Source organism: Falco cherrug, chromosome Z (assembly GCF_023634085.1).
Source record: "Falco cherrug isolate bFalChe1 chromosome Z, bFalChe1.pri, whole genome shotgun sequence".
Lineage (NCBI taxonomy): Eukaryota > Metazoa > Chordata > Aves > Falconiformes > Falconidae > Falco > Falco cherrug.
Genome location: NC_073720.1, coordinates 66,777,146 through 66,795,387, shown reverse-complemented (window position 1 = coordinate 66,795,387; position 18,242 = coordinate 66,777,146). Strand labels below are relative to the sequence as shown.

At 43.5% G+C, this 18,242-nt stretch overlaps 1 protein-coding gene across 1 annotated transcript in view; it reads right to left on the bottom strand.

Annotated features, from left to right (window-relative positions):
* DTWD2 (DTW domain containing 2) overlaps positions 1–17,433 on the bottom strand; it is a 98,840-nt gene extending 81,407 nt beyond the window's left edge. Inside the window, exon 1 of the mRNA XM_055699492.1 lies at positions 17,252–17,433. Coding sequence (XP_055555467.1) covers positions 17,252–17,382 — 131 coding nt within the window. The 5' untranslated portion in view covers positions 17,383–17,433. The remainder of the gene's footprint in view (positions 1–17,251) is intronic.
* Between the last annotated feature and the right edge of the window lie 809 nt (positions 17,434–18,242).

The window sequence follows — 18,242 nt, the reverse complement described above, 5'->3', positions numbered from 1 at the left end:
TTCCAACAAAAACAGAGAAATTATCAAGTTTCTAAATTAAATCCTAATAGACACCGAGAATAAAATTAAAGGGATTATTCCCAAACTGCAGTTAAGTGTAATACTGATTTCAGAACTATAAGAAAAAACAAGTTTCATACGTTATGGAACTGAAGGTGTACCACTACTGTTGTCCCATACAAGTAACAAATCGTAAGAACCTCCAGATCACCCTTTCTGAGATCCTTCTTTATAAAATACTGCCCTGCCCGTCCCATCCCAGCCAACCCGCCAGGTATGGTATCCATACCAGGCATGCCGTCCCATGATATGGAATACCTCTTTGGCTAGTTCGGGTTGGCTGACCTGACGGTGTCCCCTCCCAGTTCCTTGTGCTCCTCCAGCCTTTTTGTTGGCAAGGCCCAACGAGCTGGAAAGTCTCACATCAAAGCCAAAACACAGCACTGCACTAGCTCCTGAGAAGATAATTAAGTCCATCCCAGCTGAAACCAGGACAAGAAGTCTCTTTTTTTGTTGTTGTTCGTAAAAACATAACTCATTATTTTTTGTTTTATTTTAAAACAAATTAATAACCTGTAAAGATCAAGATTGCTCTTCTTCATTCTTTTGTTCTGTCCTACTAGACTTCCACAGCCTGTTCCATGAAGTTCTCTGCTCAGCAAGTCGGACTAATCAGGAACGTATGGAGGTGTCACTTCTTGCCACTTCAGTCAGAAATACATGTGAATTATTCCTGTGCTTTAAATGAAAGGGCCAAGTTCTGTACTAAAGTTTTCAAGAATGTTAAGTGGAAATTGAATTAAATTCCTTTGCTTCTCCAGGATGTAGGCTGGAATTTAGACTCTTATGACTTCTCAGTGCAGTTTCAGGTATCCTCCACAAATTAAAACATATTCTTCAACAATGGAAATATTTTTTTGACTTTGAAGTGAATAGTTTCTGAATTTTGGGGCTACCAGTTCAGGCTAAAGTTAAGCTGGAATTTCTTCCTTGACATCACCAGCTCTGCCAAAAAGAGCAAAATGAGAAATACTCCTCTAAAATCTGGACGTGATGACTGTGGTTGCTGTTTTGGAGCCAGGTGCATTTATGCATTGCATAAAATTCAAATCTATTAATCTGCAGCAGCAAGTGATGGTGTTTGCATTGTTACACTGCATTTTTATTGAAAGATGGAAAAGAACCATGTCATAGTAAATTCTCAGATTAGATAAGACTAGCCAGAAAATTTTCCACTTCTGTAGGGAGAAATGAACTGTTTGTTAGTCCTGTAAGTCTGTATAATGCCCATTCAGAAACCAGAAAAATCCCAAAATTTCATAGCATGTGAAAAATACTTCTTTAGTAAATTATTGATAAAATATAACCAAAATCATCAGATAAATTTATGTATTGTTATAAATAAATGTATTATGAAGATCTCTGTAGGTTTTATGTTTTGTTTTTGGTGGCCATGCATATTGTATTAGCTAGTCTTCCTATATTCTGAGGAGAATGCCACATGGCTTACAAGTTGTGGAGTAGTCAAGAAAGCTTGCTAAACGTGTGCGGAAGCTTAAAAACATCACTGATCTTGGAATGGAGTGTGATTGTGACTGAAGCTTGATTTATCATTCTCTAGCAGTCAAGAATATAAACCAGTGTTAACAAAACTAGCCATGGTTTGTCACTGTCTTCTCTTAACACTCTGACCTTCTCTCCGCTTAACTTTTCCGGCAGTGAATTTCTCCAGACTGTTTGGCTTCCTTAATAAACCCACAAACTGGAGACACTTTGTTTAAGGTAAGGAGCATTTTCTTTCTACTATCTGATGTAAGCATCAAAATAAATAATTCCTGAACATTTCACATTGATTCCAATTTGCTCCATTTATTCTATCCCTAGTGCAAGTTTATCTATTCTTAATTTCATTAAAATGGACTTCTGAAATAAACAGAAACGTGGAAATGCTGGTACTAAACAGAAGTATAGGGAAAAATGCCTATTCCATGACAGAGTAGGAAAATGAAAATACTTTATAACACACACTGTAAGGTTGCATAAACAGATATCATCAACACCTAAAAAAGTGTGCATTTTAAGCTACTCCTTTCAAACCCTAAGGAGCATGCACACCCAATTTTATTTAAAATCTCTAAGCTTTTGAGTAACAGTTGATTGATTTCTTTAAAAACAAAAAAAAAAAATCACAAAATCCCAAAAACTCAGAAAACTTTATTATCAATCATTGATATAGTAGCAATTAAGAAAAACATGTAGAAAGACATAAACATCAGCCACAGGAAGTACTTAGCTACTTATTAGGTAAGAAAAATTCCAGTTAACCTTACAAAATAAATTGTCTACTACTACTGTTGTGCCAGAAAAGCCAAATGATGAGGCCTCCAGGACTCATTTTGTCCATTTTCTTTTAACACAGTGCCCAGCAAGACAAAAATTAAGTAGAGTAAGGACACATTCTCCTTTAAGTGACTAAGCTGATACAGCTGAACATTTACGTGAAGCCAAACTTGAGATTGCACGAAAACCTCCTGTTACAGTTTGCAGGTCTTCAATACAGACATAGATCTTTTAATAGCTTTAGGAATTGAGGACAAGTATTTAAAAAGAAACTCTCACAACAAATGACAGGCATTGTTGGTATGACTCAGAAATGGTATGTAGAAAGATGGAAGAAAAAAAAACCACCAGAGGACTATGTCTTAGAAGCCAACAGAGAACTATGCTTCCAGTAACAACACAGACAACTACTAGGCCCAGGAGTTTGAAGCTGGATTATTCATTCCAAGCAAAAAGCATTACAGACTTTCACAAAAAAACTTTTCAGCAGAGCTTGTGGAGCATAAGTACAATCCTGGTAAAGCCATAAGAGAGCCAAGACAAAACTGAATCCAGTGCTCAGAAGACAGTATTTGACTTAAAAGATGAGAAGGTGACACACAGGTGCACTGCAAGGGATGGGAGATCAGATGGTGGAATTAAACCATCTAAAAGGAGGAGAGGACTCCAACAACCGCCTTCCACAACTGAAATGGAAGACCAAGAAAAAAAAAATTATTAATAAATGAAAGGCAGCCAAAAAACTAGCGATGGAATAAATCAGACCACCCTGGTAATTCATTCTCGGAGAAGTCAGAAAAAAATCCCTTAAGAAATTCTAGGCATACAGATTCAAGAAGGGAAGGAGGTTTGACTGGTGTATCTGAAGTGACAGGAGAGCTTGGTCTTGTAAAAATGAAACTCAATGAGGCTGAGAGCAAAACAAGAGAGGAAGAAGAAGAAGACAAAAAAAAAGAAAAAAGACAGTTTAACTGAAGAAGAATCTGGGTGAATTAAGGCCACATCAGTCACAGGATGTTCAGACAAGCTCTGCAGTACTTCCATGCCATAAACAACTCTGGGCTGTCTCAGGGATGGCCTTCCTCAAAAGGAAATACTGTTCTGTTCCATAGCACCAGATTCCAGGTGAAATTCACCTATGCCAATCTCTGACACAAGCCTCAGAAATTACGAGAAAAATTACAGTTTGGATGCACTTAAACTAACACTTGTTTGGGTTATATGGATAAGAGTCTTCAGCTCTCACTTACTTTTGTAATGATCACAGCATGAAAAGTAAAATACATTTATTTTTCTTTTTAGGTTTTTACCTCGTGTTATGTTTATAAAAATCAATAGCAATTCCTGTAAAGGAACCACTGGTATTTTTAGTATTCCTTGTAATTAAATTGGGAAGGTTTGATCAATGTTGAAACATCTATGGCTTCTCTTACAATACACTACCATCCCCAAGGCAAAGTTGCACTTGGTGTAATTACAGAAAAGAAGCACATCAAAGGTACTAGAGCTGCTTTAATTAACAAGATTATTCTCTGCTGCAGTTCTCATCTCTCATTTTAATTTTAATGCCAGCAGATCATAATGGATACTACCCACATCAACTGAGCACAAAACCAGTGACCTGAAAAGGTCGCTACTCATTAACCTGATCACAATATAATAGGAAATTAATAAATGCCTTTGAAATTTAGACCAGCAGAAAGAAGTAACATTCAAGTCACTAGAATTTTTAATTCATCAACAGTTCTGGCACCACTCATTACTGCTAATACAGGTCAAAGAAACAACAACATGAGAAACTACTTTGGTTTCACTCATACCTTTCATGATGATTCTTTAAGCAACTTAACTTACACCACCTGTTTGTGACACAGCTATAGTTAACTACTAAATGCATTACATAAATAAACTGAACTGACCAATGCTTAGCTTGGTATTTATAATTCTAACTAATAGAAGCCACAGAATTTAGTGTATAAATGACAATCACTTAAAGCAACATTAAGAAAACTATTCAAATTCAAAACTAATGCCTGGTAATTTTTCTACTTACCTTTAGCTTCTCCTCCTAAAATGTGGTATAGATTGCATATATCTTAGTTCATCAATTTCAAACAAGTTACAGCTTCATCTGTAGTTGGTAAATTCTACATCTATTTTACTATTAAGTATATCCTCTCAAGAGTCCCTCCTAACAGTCCTTAAAACTCCCTCAGAATCTTCTACTGAAAATAAACTAAAACTCAAAAGACATATGGAAGGAAAAAGGTAATTCTTGAATGGCAGACTTTCAGCTTGTGTACTCTTACTTTCCACACCCCCAGTCCTATCAAAATTTCTTAGTCTTTTCAGAAGAGCTGACATATTACTGCAAAAATGTCTCTGCTGCTCCAATGGCAGAAAAAACTACATAACCACTTAATGCTGAAATAAACCTTCATAGTTTGTAAAATAACTTTTTGCAGTTGCAAAAATAAGCACTTATTGTTAAATAATTCTGAATTAGCCTGTAAAACCTATAAGGAATGTTTTCCATGTTTTCCCCTTGATGCAAAATTGTTTAAATGTAAAACTTACAACAGTAATTTTTCTTTGGTCTTGCAGCTGGATTCTCTACTAGTCCGTAAAGTATAATCAGCTCCAAGTCTGCAGGCAGGCGGGCCAATAGCACCTCCTTGCTTAAGAACTTAACTTACCTCCCAGCTTTCCAAGGCCACTGCTTCAGACCTCTCTGTGCGAATATACAGATATCCAAGCTGGATATGAACTCACAAATCAAATACCAAAAAGAATTCAGTCAAGGCAACAGGGCTCTTTTTCCTGCCACTCATGTTGCTACAGGATTGACAAAGCCCCAAAGCAGGTTCAGACCTGATTTACACCCAGGTCTCTCTTACCTTCTCAGCTCCTTATATACCTACACTTACGGAAAGTACTCTTACATCTCTACCCTTCTGTATTAAATTACATATATATTTGAAATTATATAGAAATCACTAAATGTCACGAATAAACACTTACCATACATTCACAGTAAGGAGATGAGAAGCCTTTGCCAATACTTATCATTATTTTTTGAAGAAATATAACTTATAGGTGACAAGACCTGTAACTATTTTATCAGGCTTGTCTGTGTTGAAACTAGTTTACAAAAGTCTCATCAATTCACCAGTTCAGGGAATTATGTCCCCACATTTGGACAACATTTTCAAAAACCTATGCATGCAATTACTAGGCCAACACAAAGAATTGCAAATGCACCATGTTTTTTGTAAAGTAATTAATTAAAGAAGGTACAAGAAAAAAAAAATCAGTTCCATAGGCCAAAAATCCATGAAGAAATCATTTCCGATTCCTTCAGCTATACTGCAGCTCACAGAACAATTTACCCACTTCACTATTAACAGCAACAGGTGAAAACAGCTCTTTTAAAAAACGTCATTACTCCCCTGCTAGTGTTTCCCTGCTAGGCACTCCCCTCTTCCACAGCCTCAAACTGGAGTTCTGTCACAAAGTCCTTCCATGCAAATCCAAAGGTAGACCTAAGATTTAATTTCTTCAACAGTCTTCACACATGCTGGTTGGGCATATCTGCAAGATACTGAATACTAACTACCAAAATACCTTCCTAAGCAAATGCTGATGCTTGCAGACACTCTTGACATACTGTCATGTACATAGCATCATCATAATGCAACCTTTGACTGCAACCAAGAACTGGAAAGCCAGTTTCATATTTAAAAAGGATTAGTATTTCTACAGGTTTTTGCCACATCACAGAATTAAATTTAATTACCAGCTACTTGTGCTCTTCTGGCAGATCTTTAATCTGCCACTGCCTCATTACTATCCTATTAACTTCACCGAGATCAACTCGTCTGTTGAAGGTACTACTTTCTGCTCAGCTTTTAGTCAAATGGTCAGGAATGACAGATTAATAAAACCTCATCATGAATGGTTACATTATTATCTTCTGTATCTCACAAGAAAGATACATGTATTTATTTTTTAATGTGGACACTTCTGATTTAGTAGTCTTAAGTTATCTCAGTGCTCTTTCACAGCATTTAAACCTATCCATGTCAAGCTTCCACCATTTCACCACCTACATCCAGACTGATAATCCCACCCACAGCAGGCAGAAAGCTGGTAAAAAGCCTGTCCAGCAGAAACCTCACTCAGCAGAACAGCTAATTGGTTTGTTCAGCCTGGAGAAGAGAAGGTCAAGGGGTGACCCTGTTGGAGCCTACAACTTCCTCAAGGCAGGCAACGGAGGTGAGGTGCTGATCTCCTCCCTCTGGTGACCAGCAACAGGACACGAGGAAAGGGAATGAAGCCATGTCAGGGGAAGTTCATGTGGGACATTAGGAAAAAGTTCATCACCGAGGACATGGTTGGACACTGCAGCAGGCTCCCCAGGGAAGGGGTCACAGCACCAAGCCTGTCAGGGTTCAAACAGCGTCTGGAGAATGCTCTTAGTAATACAGTCTAGTTTTAGGTAGTCCTGCCAGAAGCAAGGAGTTGGATTCAATGATCCTTATAGGTCCCTTCCAACTTGAGATATTCTATGATAATTCACCTACATTGGATTAGAACATTGCTCTCAGCAATGGTGGTCACAGGGCACGGTTCCCAGGCACCACTGAGGTAACCATCCCTTTGCCTTTTGACCCTTAAGACTCATACAGAGCTTCAGAACAAGGACACACCTCTGCAAGTCTCAGGCTGCAGGGAGGGCTTGGGGCCTATCACTGGGGCATGTGGTCTTCTAGCCTGCAGGAGTGGTGCAGCTGTCCACTAACTGTGCTACATAGTGGAAGAGCTGTGGGAAGAGGTCACCGTGCACAGCATCACAGAGCCTGAGAAAGTGATTGGTTGGATCTGAAACCCCAAACCTTCAGCTGCAGCAGAGGGGCACAAAGAACCTGTGTCCATGAAGCCGGTAAGGTAGAACTCCTATCACAATGAAGGCTAGGACGTGGTGACCTCTCACACCAGGAGGAAGGCTCCTGCCCCACCTGTTGACTTGCAGTTACACAATAGGTTCACTGTCTTCATAGCTGATAAGCTGGGAGTGCTGTCAAATGGAGCACCTCTGATGGCTTGGTGTCATCCACTCAGGATCACTAGAAGGAAGCAAGGTGTGACAGACGACTCCCTGCTGCAGGGAATGGAGCCACTCCATGATGTGTCTTCTAGGGAAGTTTGCTGATTGCTTGGGGCTCACAGTTGGGATACTGTAGAAAAGCAACCAAGGCTCATCTGGCTCTCTGATTACTACCCTCTGCTGCTCTTACACTTGGGCACCAGTGACATTGTTAGAGTCGCCTGAAAAGTATCAAGCATGACTAGAGAGCACTAGGGGTGGCAGTCTAGGGCACAGGTGATGGTCTTGTCAATCCTGCTGGTGAGGAAGAAGAGTCTCAGAAGGACTCAACAAAACCTGTAGGTTAACAACTGTTTGGGCAGCAGGTGTCAGCAGCAGAGTGTTGGTTTCTACAACCATGAGATCCTTTTTGAGAGTCAACAACTACCTGAAAGAAATGGGATGCATTTTCTATATGGGGTAAAACTACTTCTGCCAACAGGCTGGCCAAACTATTGTTAGGGAGAGCATTAAACTAGAAATCATGGGGAAGGGAGTGATTCCTCAACAAATAAGTAAAGAAGAAAAAGGCAAGCCTCACAGTGATGGGAACAGAAGGGATACAACAACCAAAAAAAGAGGTGAAGAGTGGACAGGCATGTGAAGAAGGAGGTGCCTGCAGAACAGCCTAACGGGGAAGGTTCTTAAGCCTGCACTGGCCTTGGTCCTCATGGGCAGCTTTAACCATCCTGATACCTGCTGTGTAGTGGGTTTGCTTGGCAAGGTTTTGGTAGCAAGGGGACTACAGGGGTGGCACCTGTGAGAAGCTGCTAGAAGCTTCCCCTGTGTCAAACAGAGCCAATGCCAGGCGGCTCCAAGATGGACCTGCCACTGGCTGAGGCTAAGCCCATCAGTGACAGTGGTAGCACCTTTGTGATAACCTATTTAAGAAGGGAAAAAAAATCTGTACAACAATTTGCAGCAGATGAGAGGAGTGAGAATATCTGAGAGCAACAACTCTGCAGGCACCCAAGTTTGTGAAGAAGGAGGGGCACGAAGAGCACAGATTCCTCTGCAAGCCACGGCGAAGATCACGGTGAGGCAGGCTGTCCTTCTGCAGCCCATGGAGGTCTGTGGTTGGAGAAAATAAGACACCTGCAGCCCATGGAGGACCCCACACCAGAGCAGGTGGATGCCTGAAGGAGGGTGTGACCCTGAACCAGGTTTGCCAGCAGAACTTGTGGACCTGTGGTGAGAAGAGCTCACACTGGAGCAGGTTTGCCAGCAGAACTTGTAGATATATGGGGGACTCACGCTGGAGCAGCGTGTTCCTGAAGGACTGCACCCCATGGAAGGGACACATGATGGAGCAAGGGAAGTGTGAGGAGGAAGGAGTGGCAGAGACAATGTGACGAACTGATAGTAACCCCCATTCCCTGTCCCCCTGCACCACTCGGGAGGAGGAGGTGGAGAAATCAGGAATGAAGTTGAGCCTGGGAAGAAGGGAGGGTGGGGGAAAGGTGTTCCTAAGTTTTGACTTCCGGTTCTCACTATCCTACTCTGATTTTAAGGGCAATAGATGAAACTAATTTTGTCCAGTCTGTTTCGCTCATTACAGTAATTGCTGAGTGACCTCTCCCTGTCCTTATCTCGACCCATGAACCTTTTGTTATATTTTCTCTCCCCTATCCAACTGAGGAAAAGAGTGATAGAGTGGATTTGGTGGGCACCTAATGTTCAGCCAAACCACCACATGCTGGAAGGACAATGCAGCAAGTCTCATGCAATCTAGGAGATTTTAATACATTGATGACAAATTCCTGGCACAACTGATTGAGGAACCCACAAGGAAAGTAGCTTTGCTGAATGTGATACTTCTAAACAAGGCAGAAGCAGCCTTGGCATGACCATGAAATGGTGGAATTCAAGATCCTAAGAAGAAAGAGCGGAGCAAAAAGTAGGACCATTGCTCTGTATTTCTGGAGCGTGGACTTCAACCTCTTCAGGGATCTGCTTGGAAGAATCCCAGGGGATGTGGCCATGAAGAGAAAAGCTGTTCAGAAGAGTTGGCCGATATTCAAGGATCACCTCTTCCAAAGATAGGAAAGGTCCATCCCAACAAGCAGGAAATCAGCAGAGATGGCAGGAAGCTTGCATGGATGAGCCAGGAGCTCCTGACTAAACTCAGACTTAAAAAACAAATAAATGTACAAGAGATGAAAGCAGGGACAGGTGACCTGGGAGGAGTACAGAGCTGCTGTCTGAGCATGTAGGGATGGCAAAGGGTGACCTGGCATTTAATTCCGGTAAGGGATGTGAAGGGCAACAGGAAAGGCTTCTGCCAGGTAGATAAACACAAAAAAAAGGTGGCTAGTGAAAACATGAGCCCACTGCTGAATGGTGCGGGGGAACGGGTGACACAGAACAGGGAAAAGGCTCAGGTGCTCAAGGCCTTCTTTGCCTTGGTCTTTACCAGTAAAACCAGCCTTTGGGAATCCCAGGCACTTGAAAGCAGAGGGGAAAGTATGGAACAAAGGCGGCTTACCCTTGGTGGAGGAGGACAAGGTCAGGGAGCATTTAAAACTAACTGGATGTTCAGATGTCCACAGGGCCTTATGGGCTGCATCCATGCATGCAAAGGGAGCTGGCTGATGCTATTGTGAGACCAATTTTGATCACCTCTGGATAATCGGAGAGATTGCTGAAGACTGGAAGAAAGCACATCACTCCTGTCTGCAAGAAGGGCAAGAAGATCCAGCAAAGTACAGATCAGTCAACCTCACATCAATCACTGGGACGTTAGTGGAGAAAATCCTCGTGGAAACTATTTCCAAACACACGAAGGACAAGAAGGGAATTGGGACTAGTCAGATGGACATACAAAGGGGAAATCATGCTTGACCAACCTGTTGGCCTTCTACAGTGGGGTGACTAGCTTGTGGATGAGGGAAGAGCAGTGGATGTTGTTCTTCTGACAGCATCTCAGACTCCCATAACACCCTCCTAGATAAGCTGATAAAGTACCACTTAGATAAGCAGACAGTGAGGAGGAGCGAGAAGTAGCTAAACAGCCAGGTGCAGAGGGTTGTGACCAGTGGGATGAAGTCCACAGGTTGCTCCTGGAGAACTCCAGGTGTTCATACTGGGGACAATACTATTTAACCTCTTTATTAGTGACCTGGATGCTGGTACAGCGTGCACACAATCGCACTCTGTTGCTAAACGTCACAGATTATACACTGGGAAGAGTGGCAGGTACACGGCTGTGCTGCCATCCAGAGGTATGACTGATAAATGAACCTTTTCAAGGAAAGAAGGCTCAGAAAACAATGTAGGAAGTCACCAAAGCTATCATAAAGGAAGCTGGACACTTCAACACAAAGGGAAGCTGAGGGTGGCCTTTGCTTTAGTTAAGCTGCTCTATCAGTTGAATGGGTCAACTGTTTGTGTAAATGGCCTCCACTGAGAAAATCAATAGACAGCATTATCTTCCTGACCCAGCCAGACCAGCATGAATTAAGTATTTATACGGCTGGGCTCAGCATAGTATGAAAGCTGAGCAAACACCACCTTTCATGTTTGAACCTTGAAGAGAGCAATGGGCTTGACCCGGGCTCAACCCATGCACTCCTTCCCCGCAACTTAGGATGCAGAGTCTAGTGATGGCTAGCAGTAATCACATTTCTGCTGTGATCCAATATACACTGCAGACCGCAATTGCCATATTGTGATTCTACTTGATTTCAGTACACTGCTGTATCACTCAGCTAAATCAAAATTCGTGTGACATCAGGTATATTCAAATAAGTAAATCTGATATTAATCTTTCGATTTTTCCCTGTGTGGAATATCTAAAAGAACTTCATCCTGGAATACCAGACTCTGACAAGAGGGACCCTGACAGGCTGGAGAAATGGCCTGACAGAAAAGTCTTGCACAGGGGGAAGAACACCTCCAGGCACCAGTACATGCTTTGGGACCAAATGGATGGCAAACAGCTCTGTAGAGAAGGACCTGTCAGACCACAAGCAAACCATAAGCCAGCAAAGTGTCCTTGCCCTTGCCACAAAGGTGGCCAGCAGCATCCTGGGCAGCATTAAGAATACTACCTGGAGGTCAAGGGAGGTGATCCTTGCTGTCTACTCAGCACTGGTCAGGCAGTCTGGAGTGTTGGGTCCAGCTCTGGGCTTCCCAGTACAAGTCAAAGCAACTTACTGGAGCATGTCCAGCACATGGCCAAAGATGACTAAGGGACTGGAGCATTTTTTGTATGAGGAGAGGCAGAGAGTTGGGCGTCTTCAGCCTGGAAAAGGGTCAGGAGGATCTTATCCATGTGTATAAATGCCTGATGGGAGGCAATGAAGATAAAAGGAGCCAGTCTCTTCTCAGCATCATGCACTATCAGGGTAAGAGGCAATCACCACAAGTAAAACACATAAAACTCCATCTGAACACAGGAAAACATTTTTATTGGCTAAACCCTGGAAGAGGTTCCCAGAGTGGTTGTGGAGTCTCCATCCCTGCACAAATGCAAAACACAACTGGACGTGGCTCTGGGCAACCTGGTCTCACTGACCCTGCTTGAGCAGGGGGGTATGGACTAGATGATCTCAAGAGGTTCCTGCCAACCTCACCCATCCTGTGATTCTGTGATGTAAGCAACGGTGACATGACAGGGATCATGCTACCACTGCAGCTGAGAACCCTAACCCTGCCAGACCGTGAAAGTGGTCATTGACAACTGACATATCCTGACAAGAAGCAGATATTCCTCTTCACACAGCACAAGAGAAAACATTTCAAGTGGAAAAAAATTACCCTAAACTATGAGATGGTAATACTGCTTCTTTTCACCACTATTTGGAGGAGCTCTATTACTAGTACCGTGTTACTGCTGCTGTACCAACCACGAATAACAGAGATCCCCACAGACTAGATGATACTTTCCTTCACAGTAGCACTATATACACACACTAATACCAAATTATGAGATACAGCAACTCCTTCCTGAAACCCTACAAGAGTCCTGCCACTCACACAGTGAACCCACCTCTCCCGATGAAAGAAAATAATCACTGGAGCAACCTGGCTTTTAGTTGCTGCTAGATTTAAAGTGCCTGTGAATGGATCTCATTTTTCCTTCATCTGCTCAGCCTTTGCCTTTCTCCTGATGATGCAGAAATTTAGCTCCTTCTAAACTTTGCAAAATCACCTTATTCACAAAATTTTGACAAGTATCTTCTCAGATACACTTGTAAACCCACTTTATGCATTTAACTATATTGAAAATGAGTAAATTCAGCAAAAATATTTAGAGGTCTTTAAAATGGGCTAATAATATTTTTTAAAATTTTAAAAATTTGCCTTTGATACACCATTTAAGAACCTGGAATAATAAAATTCACTCAGGTGAGGCCTGTCACCTAATCATGTGGGGTTTTTTTCTTTTTTTCAATGCAAATGTAAAAGGAAATGCATAAACTTTTTTAAAAATATCCTACAGAACAGCAAGTCACTTCTTACAAGTCATGAACCATTGGGAAACATACTGTTTCAGTTACAAAAGTTTATTTAAGCAGTGGTAAGGAATCAATACTTTCGGGGAGTGAAAAATTGCAATAAACAGAGCAGTGGAAACAAATGCCTAGAGTTCATTCTTAAGAACATCAAAGGCTACGAAGCTATTTTCTTGCAGCAGACATTGCTAAGAGAATTAATGCATGCTTATTTCACTTTCTCTAATAGTCAAAGTTTAAAATTCACATTTACACTTAATTACCATTATTAATGTACTGTAAAGCAACAACATACATTTATTGTGTTGAAGGAAGATGACATTGCTTCTTCAGACCCAGCCTTTATAAGACTTAACAGGATTATTAACAAATACGGGACACTTACATAGAAACACTATTTTTCCTCAAAATACGAAGCAGCACTATGCCATCACAGCATTATCAATCTACCAATGCTATCAAAAGCAGTCACACAGTATCCAGATTAATTACAGTAGCTGTAATATTTTAGATATAGGCAAAGGGATCATTTGTATTAAAGGATTAAAGTTATTCCTTCAGTTTTTTCCCCTCTTGAAATACAAATACTGTACAACAGCATGTATCATAGCAGAATCTGAAAAAATCACCAGTGGTTGTTATCCTAACTTTACAACATAAGTTAGTCCTGCAAACATAGATGACTGTTTCCAGTGGGGATCTGTCATGGCCCACAGAGACATAGCAATTCCCAGAGATCATAAGTGATATAGTTAAATCTTTAGTTTTTCCAGAAAACATTTCTCAGAAGTTCTGCCACTACAGTAAAATTCTGCACATGCACAGTCAGGATCTGTAGTAACATGACATTGTGCATTTATTGCTTTTGTCCTACCAAAAGGCTTTTTTCCCTAACAGCACACCAAGTATCTATAAAATGGTGAACTCTGACCCACACAAGGACACAATTTCAAAATGTTATATTACTCTGAGTGTCACACAACAAATTCAAATTGTTGTCTTATATGGCTCCAGTTGTGGAGCCTGCTCACTTCGTTTTCCACGCTAACAGAAACTTGGAAGCTATATTGAGCTTATTCTCCAATTTAAGTGTTTGGGTGTGGGGCTTTAACTTCTGAAAGCAAGCTGAACATTTAAATCAGCTGAAAAGCTTTAAGAAGTGATCAAATAACCATCAGTGATTCAAAGCTCATCAATACTGACCTTTTGGTTTTGGCAGACAAACAGAACATTTATTAAATGTAGCCTCGAGAATAAAATAGCCAAAAGTCAACTGCACATAATTCATTTGTATTAGCAGTTTGCCATCTCAAACACCACCTATGAGTAGAATAATTTTCCACAATCTTTTTTTTCTTAAGTAGCACTTACACACAAACACAAAAACCTTCAAAATATAAAAATTCATTACACTATTTCATTCAGATTCTCTACCATAAGCTATTGCAAATGTTAGCCTTTTCTCCACAACCACCATAGGCAACAGAAAGTCTCAAACTCATAATACTTGGAAACATTCTGTTCCTTCAGGATGCTCAAGTCATATATATTATCCAAAAACTTAGCTACCTTCACTCCCACATTCCTGCTTCACATATTGACTGATTAAGTAATCATTAGAAAGCTGTCAATCAGCTGTCTTGCCATACTAAAAAAACGCCAAAACCTTAAGTAGGCCCCTACGAGGAATCACCAGATGATGACAGAGAGAACCCATTCTTCTGTGCTTTTGTACTGAATTCAGACCACCACCACTATAAACATTGATTCAAAATACTCTTAAATCACATTCATTAAGGTGCTTTACAGTAAAAATCTATAGTTTAGAAAACCAGGGGATTCAGTTAAAGATACTTGTCTCCAACCACTGCCATCATGATAATGTTTGGGGTAAATCAAGTTTCATAATACTCCTTCCAACAATGTATTCTAAGTCACTGACTTACTTTTCTCCAAGTCATACCACAGAATGCTGTGCTCAATGAGAAGATTAATTTAGTTATATTCCTGAGGAAGAGGATGGAGAGGATACACTGCAAAAACAGACTTGAGTGCACAATTCAATTTTGCATTGCAAACTCTATCAAAACATTGTTTTAAAACAATTGCCACTTCCCTCATTCCTTTAAAAGCAAGCAGTTCCTTAGTTTTTCTGCTCCTGCATTTCTTTCATTGTCTGTCCTCATTGCACCCATGCTCTTCACAGCAAGTGTAATGCATTTAGAGCTCTTCACGAAGCTAGTGTTTTCATACTACATGGTGATGAGAAGCTGAGTAAGTACTTTCCATCTGGTTCTACCATGGAAGAAAACAGGCAGATGCCTATTCTGGAAACCATTTCTGTGGATGACTCATCAAAGAATCTGTTTAAAATTGGAGGAATTAAGAGCAGGGGTTATGAAACACTGACAAAAAAACCCAATAATCAGCAGCACCCTGTAGGCATTTTAGAAGAACTCGAGGTTAAAAGGCTGAATAAGGAATGACAGTAGGTTAACTCTCATTCAGCAGTTCCTTGGCACCTCAGGACTAGAAATGGTGTAAGTGAAACAACTTCCAAAAAAATTAAAATCTGCAACAAATAAAACTGTTAATGTAAGTAGAAGTAATTAAAAATACGGTTAGTGAACACTTACAAAAAATACATGATTTACATGAGAAGCATTGGCATGGCTTTTGCAAAAGGAAATCCTGCTTTTCAAAACTATTTAAGATCTCTGAAGGATTCAACAAACATGGGAGTGAGTGCTGTAGCTGTCTAAAACCAACTTTGGCTTTGCAAGACAAAGTCATTTAACAAAAGGTTGCTAGGAAACTAAGCAGCCACAGCATGAGTAACATTACTCAAGGTGTAAACCTCTGGCTTGAATAAGCACATTGAATATATGTGCAAAAAAGGCAGGTGGATGCCACAACCAAAATAAACAAAAATTGAACTCTTCCCATCCAGGGTTTGTAGGCCTGAGGTGTCTTCTCGCCAGCCAGATGTTACAGATTTTGCAGACAGAAGAACTCTGCATTGGTTCAAGGGGGAGAAATTCACAGACGGAAAAAAAAAATAAATTTACTGGGGCATATCAAATAAACACAAAGCCACACCTGACTCAAGAAGTTCCTTGAGCTAAAACTCACTGGAGAAAAAGAGAGCAGAAAAAGTGAAGTGTCATGCATCTGCTCAGTTTCAACTTTGGGCATCAACTATTACCTATAACTACTTTTTTTCCTAATATATAACATTTACAAATGTTATGACTTACACTACACGTATTTTTAGTAATGACTTATTTACAGGAATCTCACCAAAAATATATTCCTGAACTCTGCCGCTTTAAAGAGACTACTACACTATTAGTAAAATTACATGCCTTTCTACTTGTTTTACCAATCAACAGAAACAGGTTAAATCAATATAGGTGCTGGCATTTTTCTTTTTCTTTGGGGGTCTTGCACAAACTTTTCAGTTCAGGAACAACATACTGCCAGCTCACTCCACTAAAAGGACATACATACACTGACATCTAATCAGATTACAAGATATTTAGGATTACAAATCACTGCCTGCTTTAGAAAGATACCGGAGTTCGCATGGTTATATTAACCCTTCCCCAGTGCTTGAACGGATTTCAAAGTTTGCTGTAAAGTTGCTAGGTAAAGGTAGTTTTATTGACAAAGCGCCGGAGACGTGCTTCACTGCAGGGCGCCCGGGAGACACCGGCCCCCCTCCCGCACCGCGCCCCACGGACTCCAGGGAACATTTTTCACCGTGTCACCGCGGGCGGCACGGGAAGGGAGCCCGGGGGTCTAACCAGTGCAGCCGGGCGAGAACCAGAGACTTCTTAAAAAAAAGCTCACACCACCTCGTCGTCAGCCTCTAACTGCCACCGAGCCCCCCCCTCCCCGCGCCCGCCATCTTCACCGCCGAGGGCGGCGGCTCAGCCGGTTTCGCGCCCGGCCGCGGGGAAGGCGGCTCCCTGAGGGGAAGGGGCGCTCTATCTGCCGGCAGCGCCGCCGCCTACGCGCGGACACGCCCCCCGGCAGGTACGCGTGAGCGCTGCCACACGGACGTGCGACAGGCCGGTTACACTCCAGCCGCTACCTGGCGGGCGTGTGCGTGGGCGTGAGGGCGGCTTCTTTCCCGCTAAGCAGCCGGGCCCCTCAGCGGCACCGCTGCTGAGCGACCACGCGCAGCTCGGGCGCTGCTCCGCGCCGCCCCCCGCCCCGGGACCTCAACGCAGCCTCCCGAAGGCCGGGGGCGGGGCCAGGGCCCGCCGGCCCCGCGGCCCCTCCGCCGCCGCGCCGCGCGCGTCACCTGCAGCGCCCGCACTCCGGCCGCCTCTCGCAGCGCTCCACCGGCAGCTCCCACAGGCCCGCGCAGCCCTCGCCCTCCTCGGCCGGGGCCGGGGCCGCCCCGCTGCCGGCCGCCGCGCTGCCCCGCTCCATGCCGGCGCGGCGGGAGGCGCCGGCCCCCGCCAGGGGGCGCCGGCAGGCAGGAAAGGCCGCCGTACCCGTTCACGTGAGGCGTCCCCGCCCTCTGGCGGGAGCTCGTCCAATCGGGGCGCGAGGAGCCTTCCAGCCGGCGCGTGGCGGAGCGGCGGGGCGCAGCCTGCAGGCGGCGCTGTTGCCGCACGTTGTTCCCTTCGGGGCGCCCCGTCTGCCGCCGCCCGGCGGGGCTGAGCCGCGGGGTCCCGGGAGCTGCCTCCGCCCTTTCCCGGAAGGGGCGTCGGCGCTTGCGGGCGGCGAGACGGGCGCTAAGACGCTAACAGCCCGCTTGTCATGGCGGCGGGGCCGGGCCTATCGCCTCCAGGCAGGCCTCGGCCCTTTTCCGCCGCACCGCGGCGGCTCCTCGCGCGCGAATTGCAGCTTAGCCCGTGCCTGGCCCTTCCGAGCAGTACCGGGGGCGGGGAGGGGGCCGGCCGCTCGGTGGGGGTCTGCCCGGAGCCCGGCCGGGGCCTGCGGGCGTGCGGTGCTCGGCAGGCCGCCAGGTGCGGGAGAGCCCGGCGGAGGGCGTGGGGCTGCCGGCCTGCGGCCCGGGTGTGTGCGTGGGCGGAGCGGCCTGCTGGCGCCGGCGGCGCTTCTGCCGGGAGACTGATAGTATTTTTTTTTTAATTAACTGCTAGTCGTTAAATACGTGTCTGACCATTTAAATCGGTATTAAGTGCTTCAGAGTAGGCGTTTGGGCGTTCCCACGCCTATAGGTATCCCTTATACTCTGGAGTCCCCACCTTCAGGGGAGAGGCTGGAGCACCATGCTAGAGGGGGGTGGTAAAGTAACAACATAAGCTCTGACTGCCTTTTCCAGC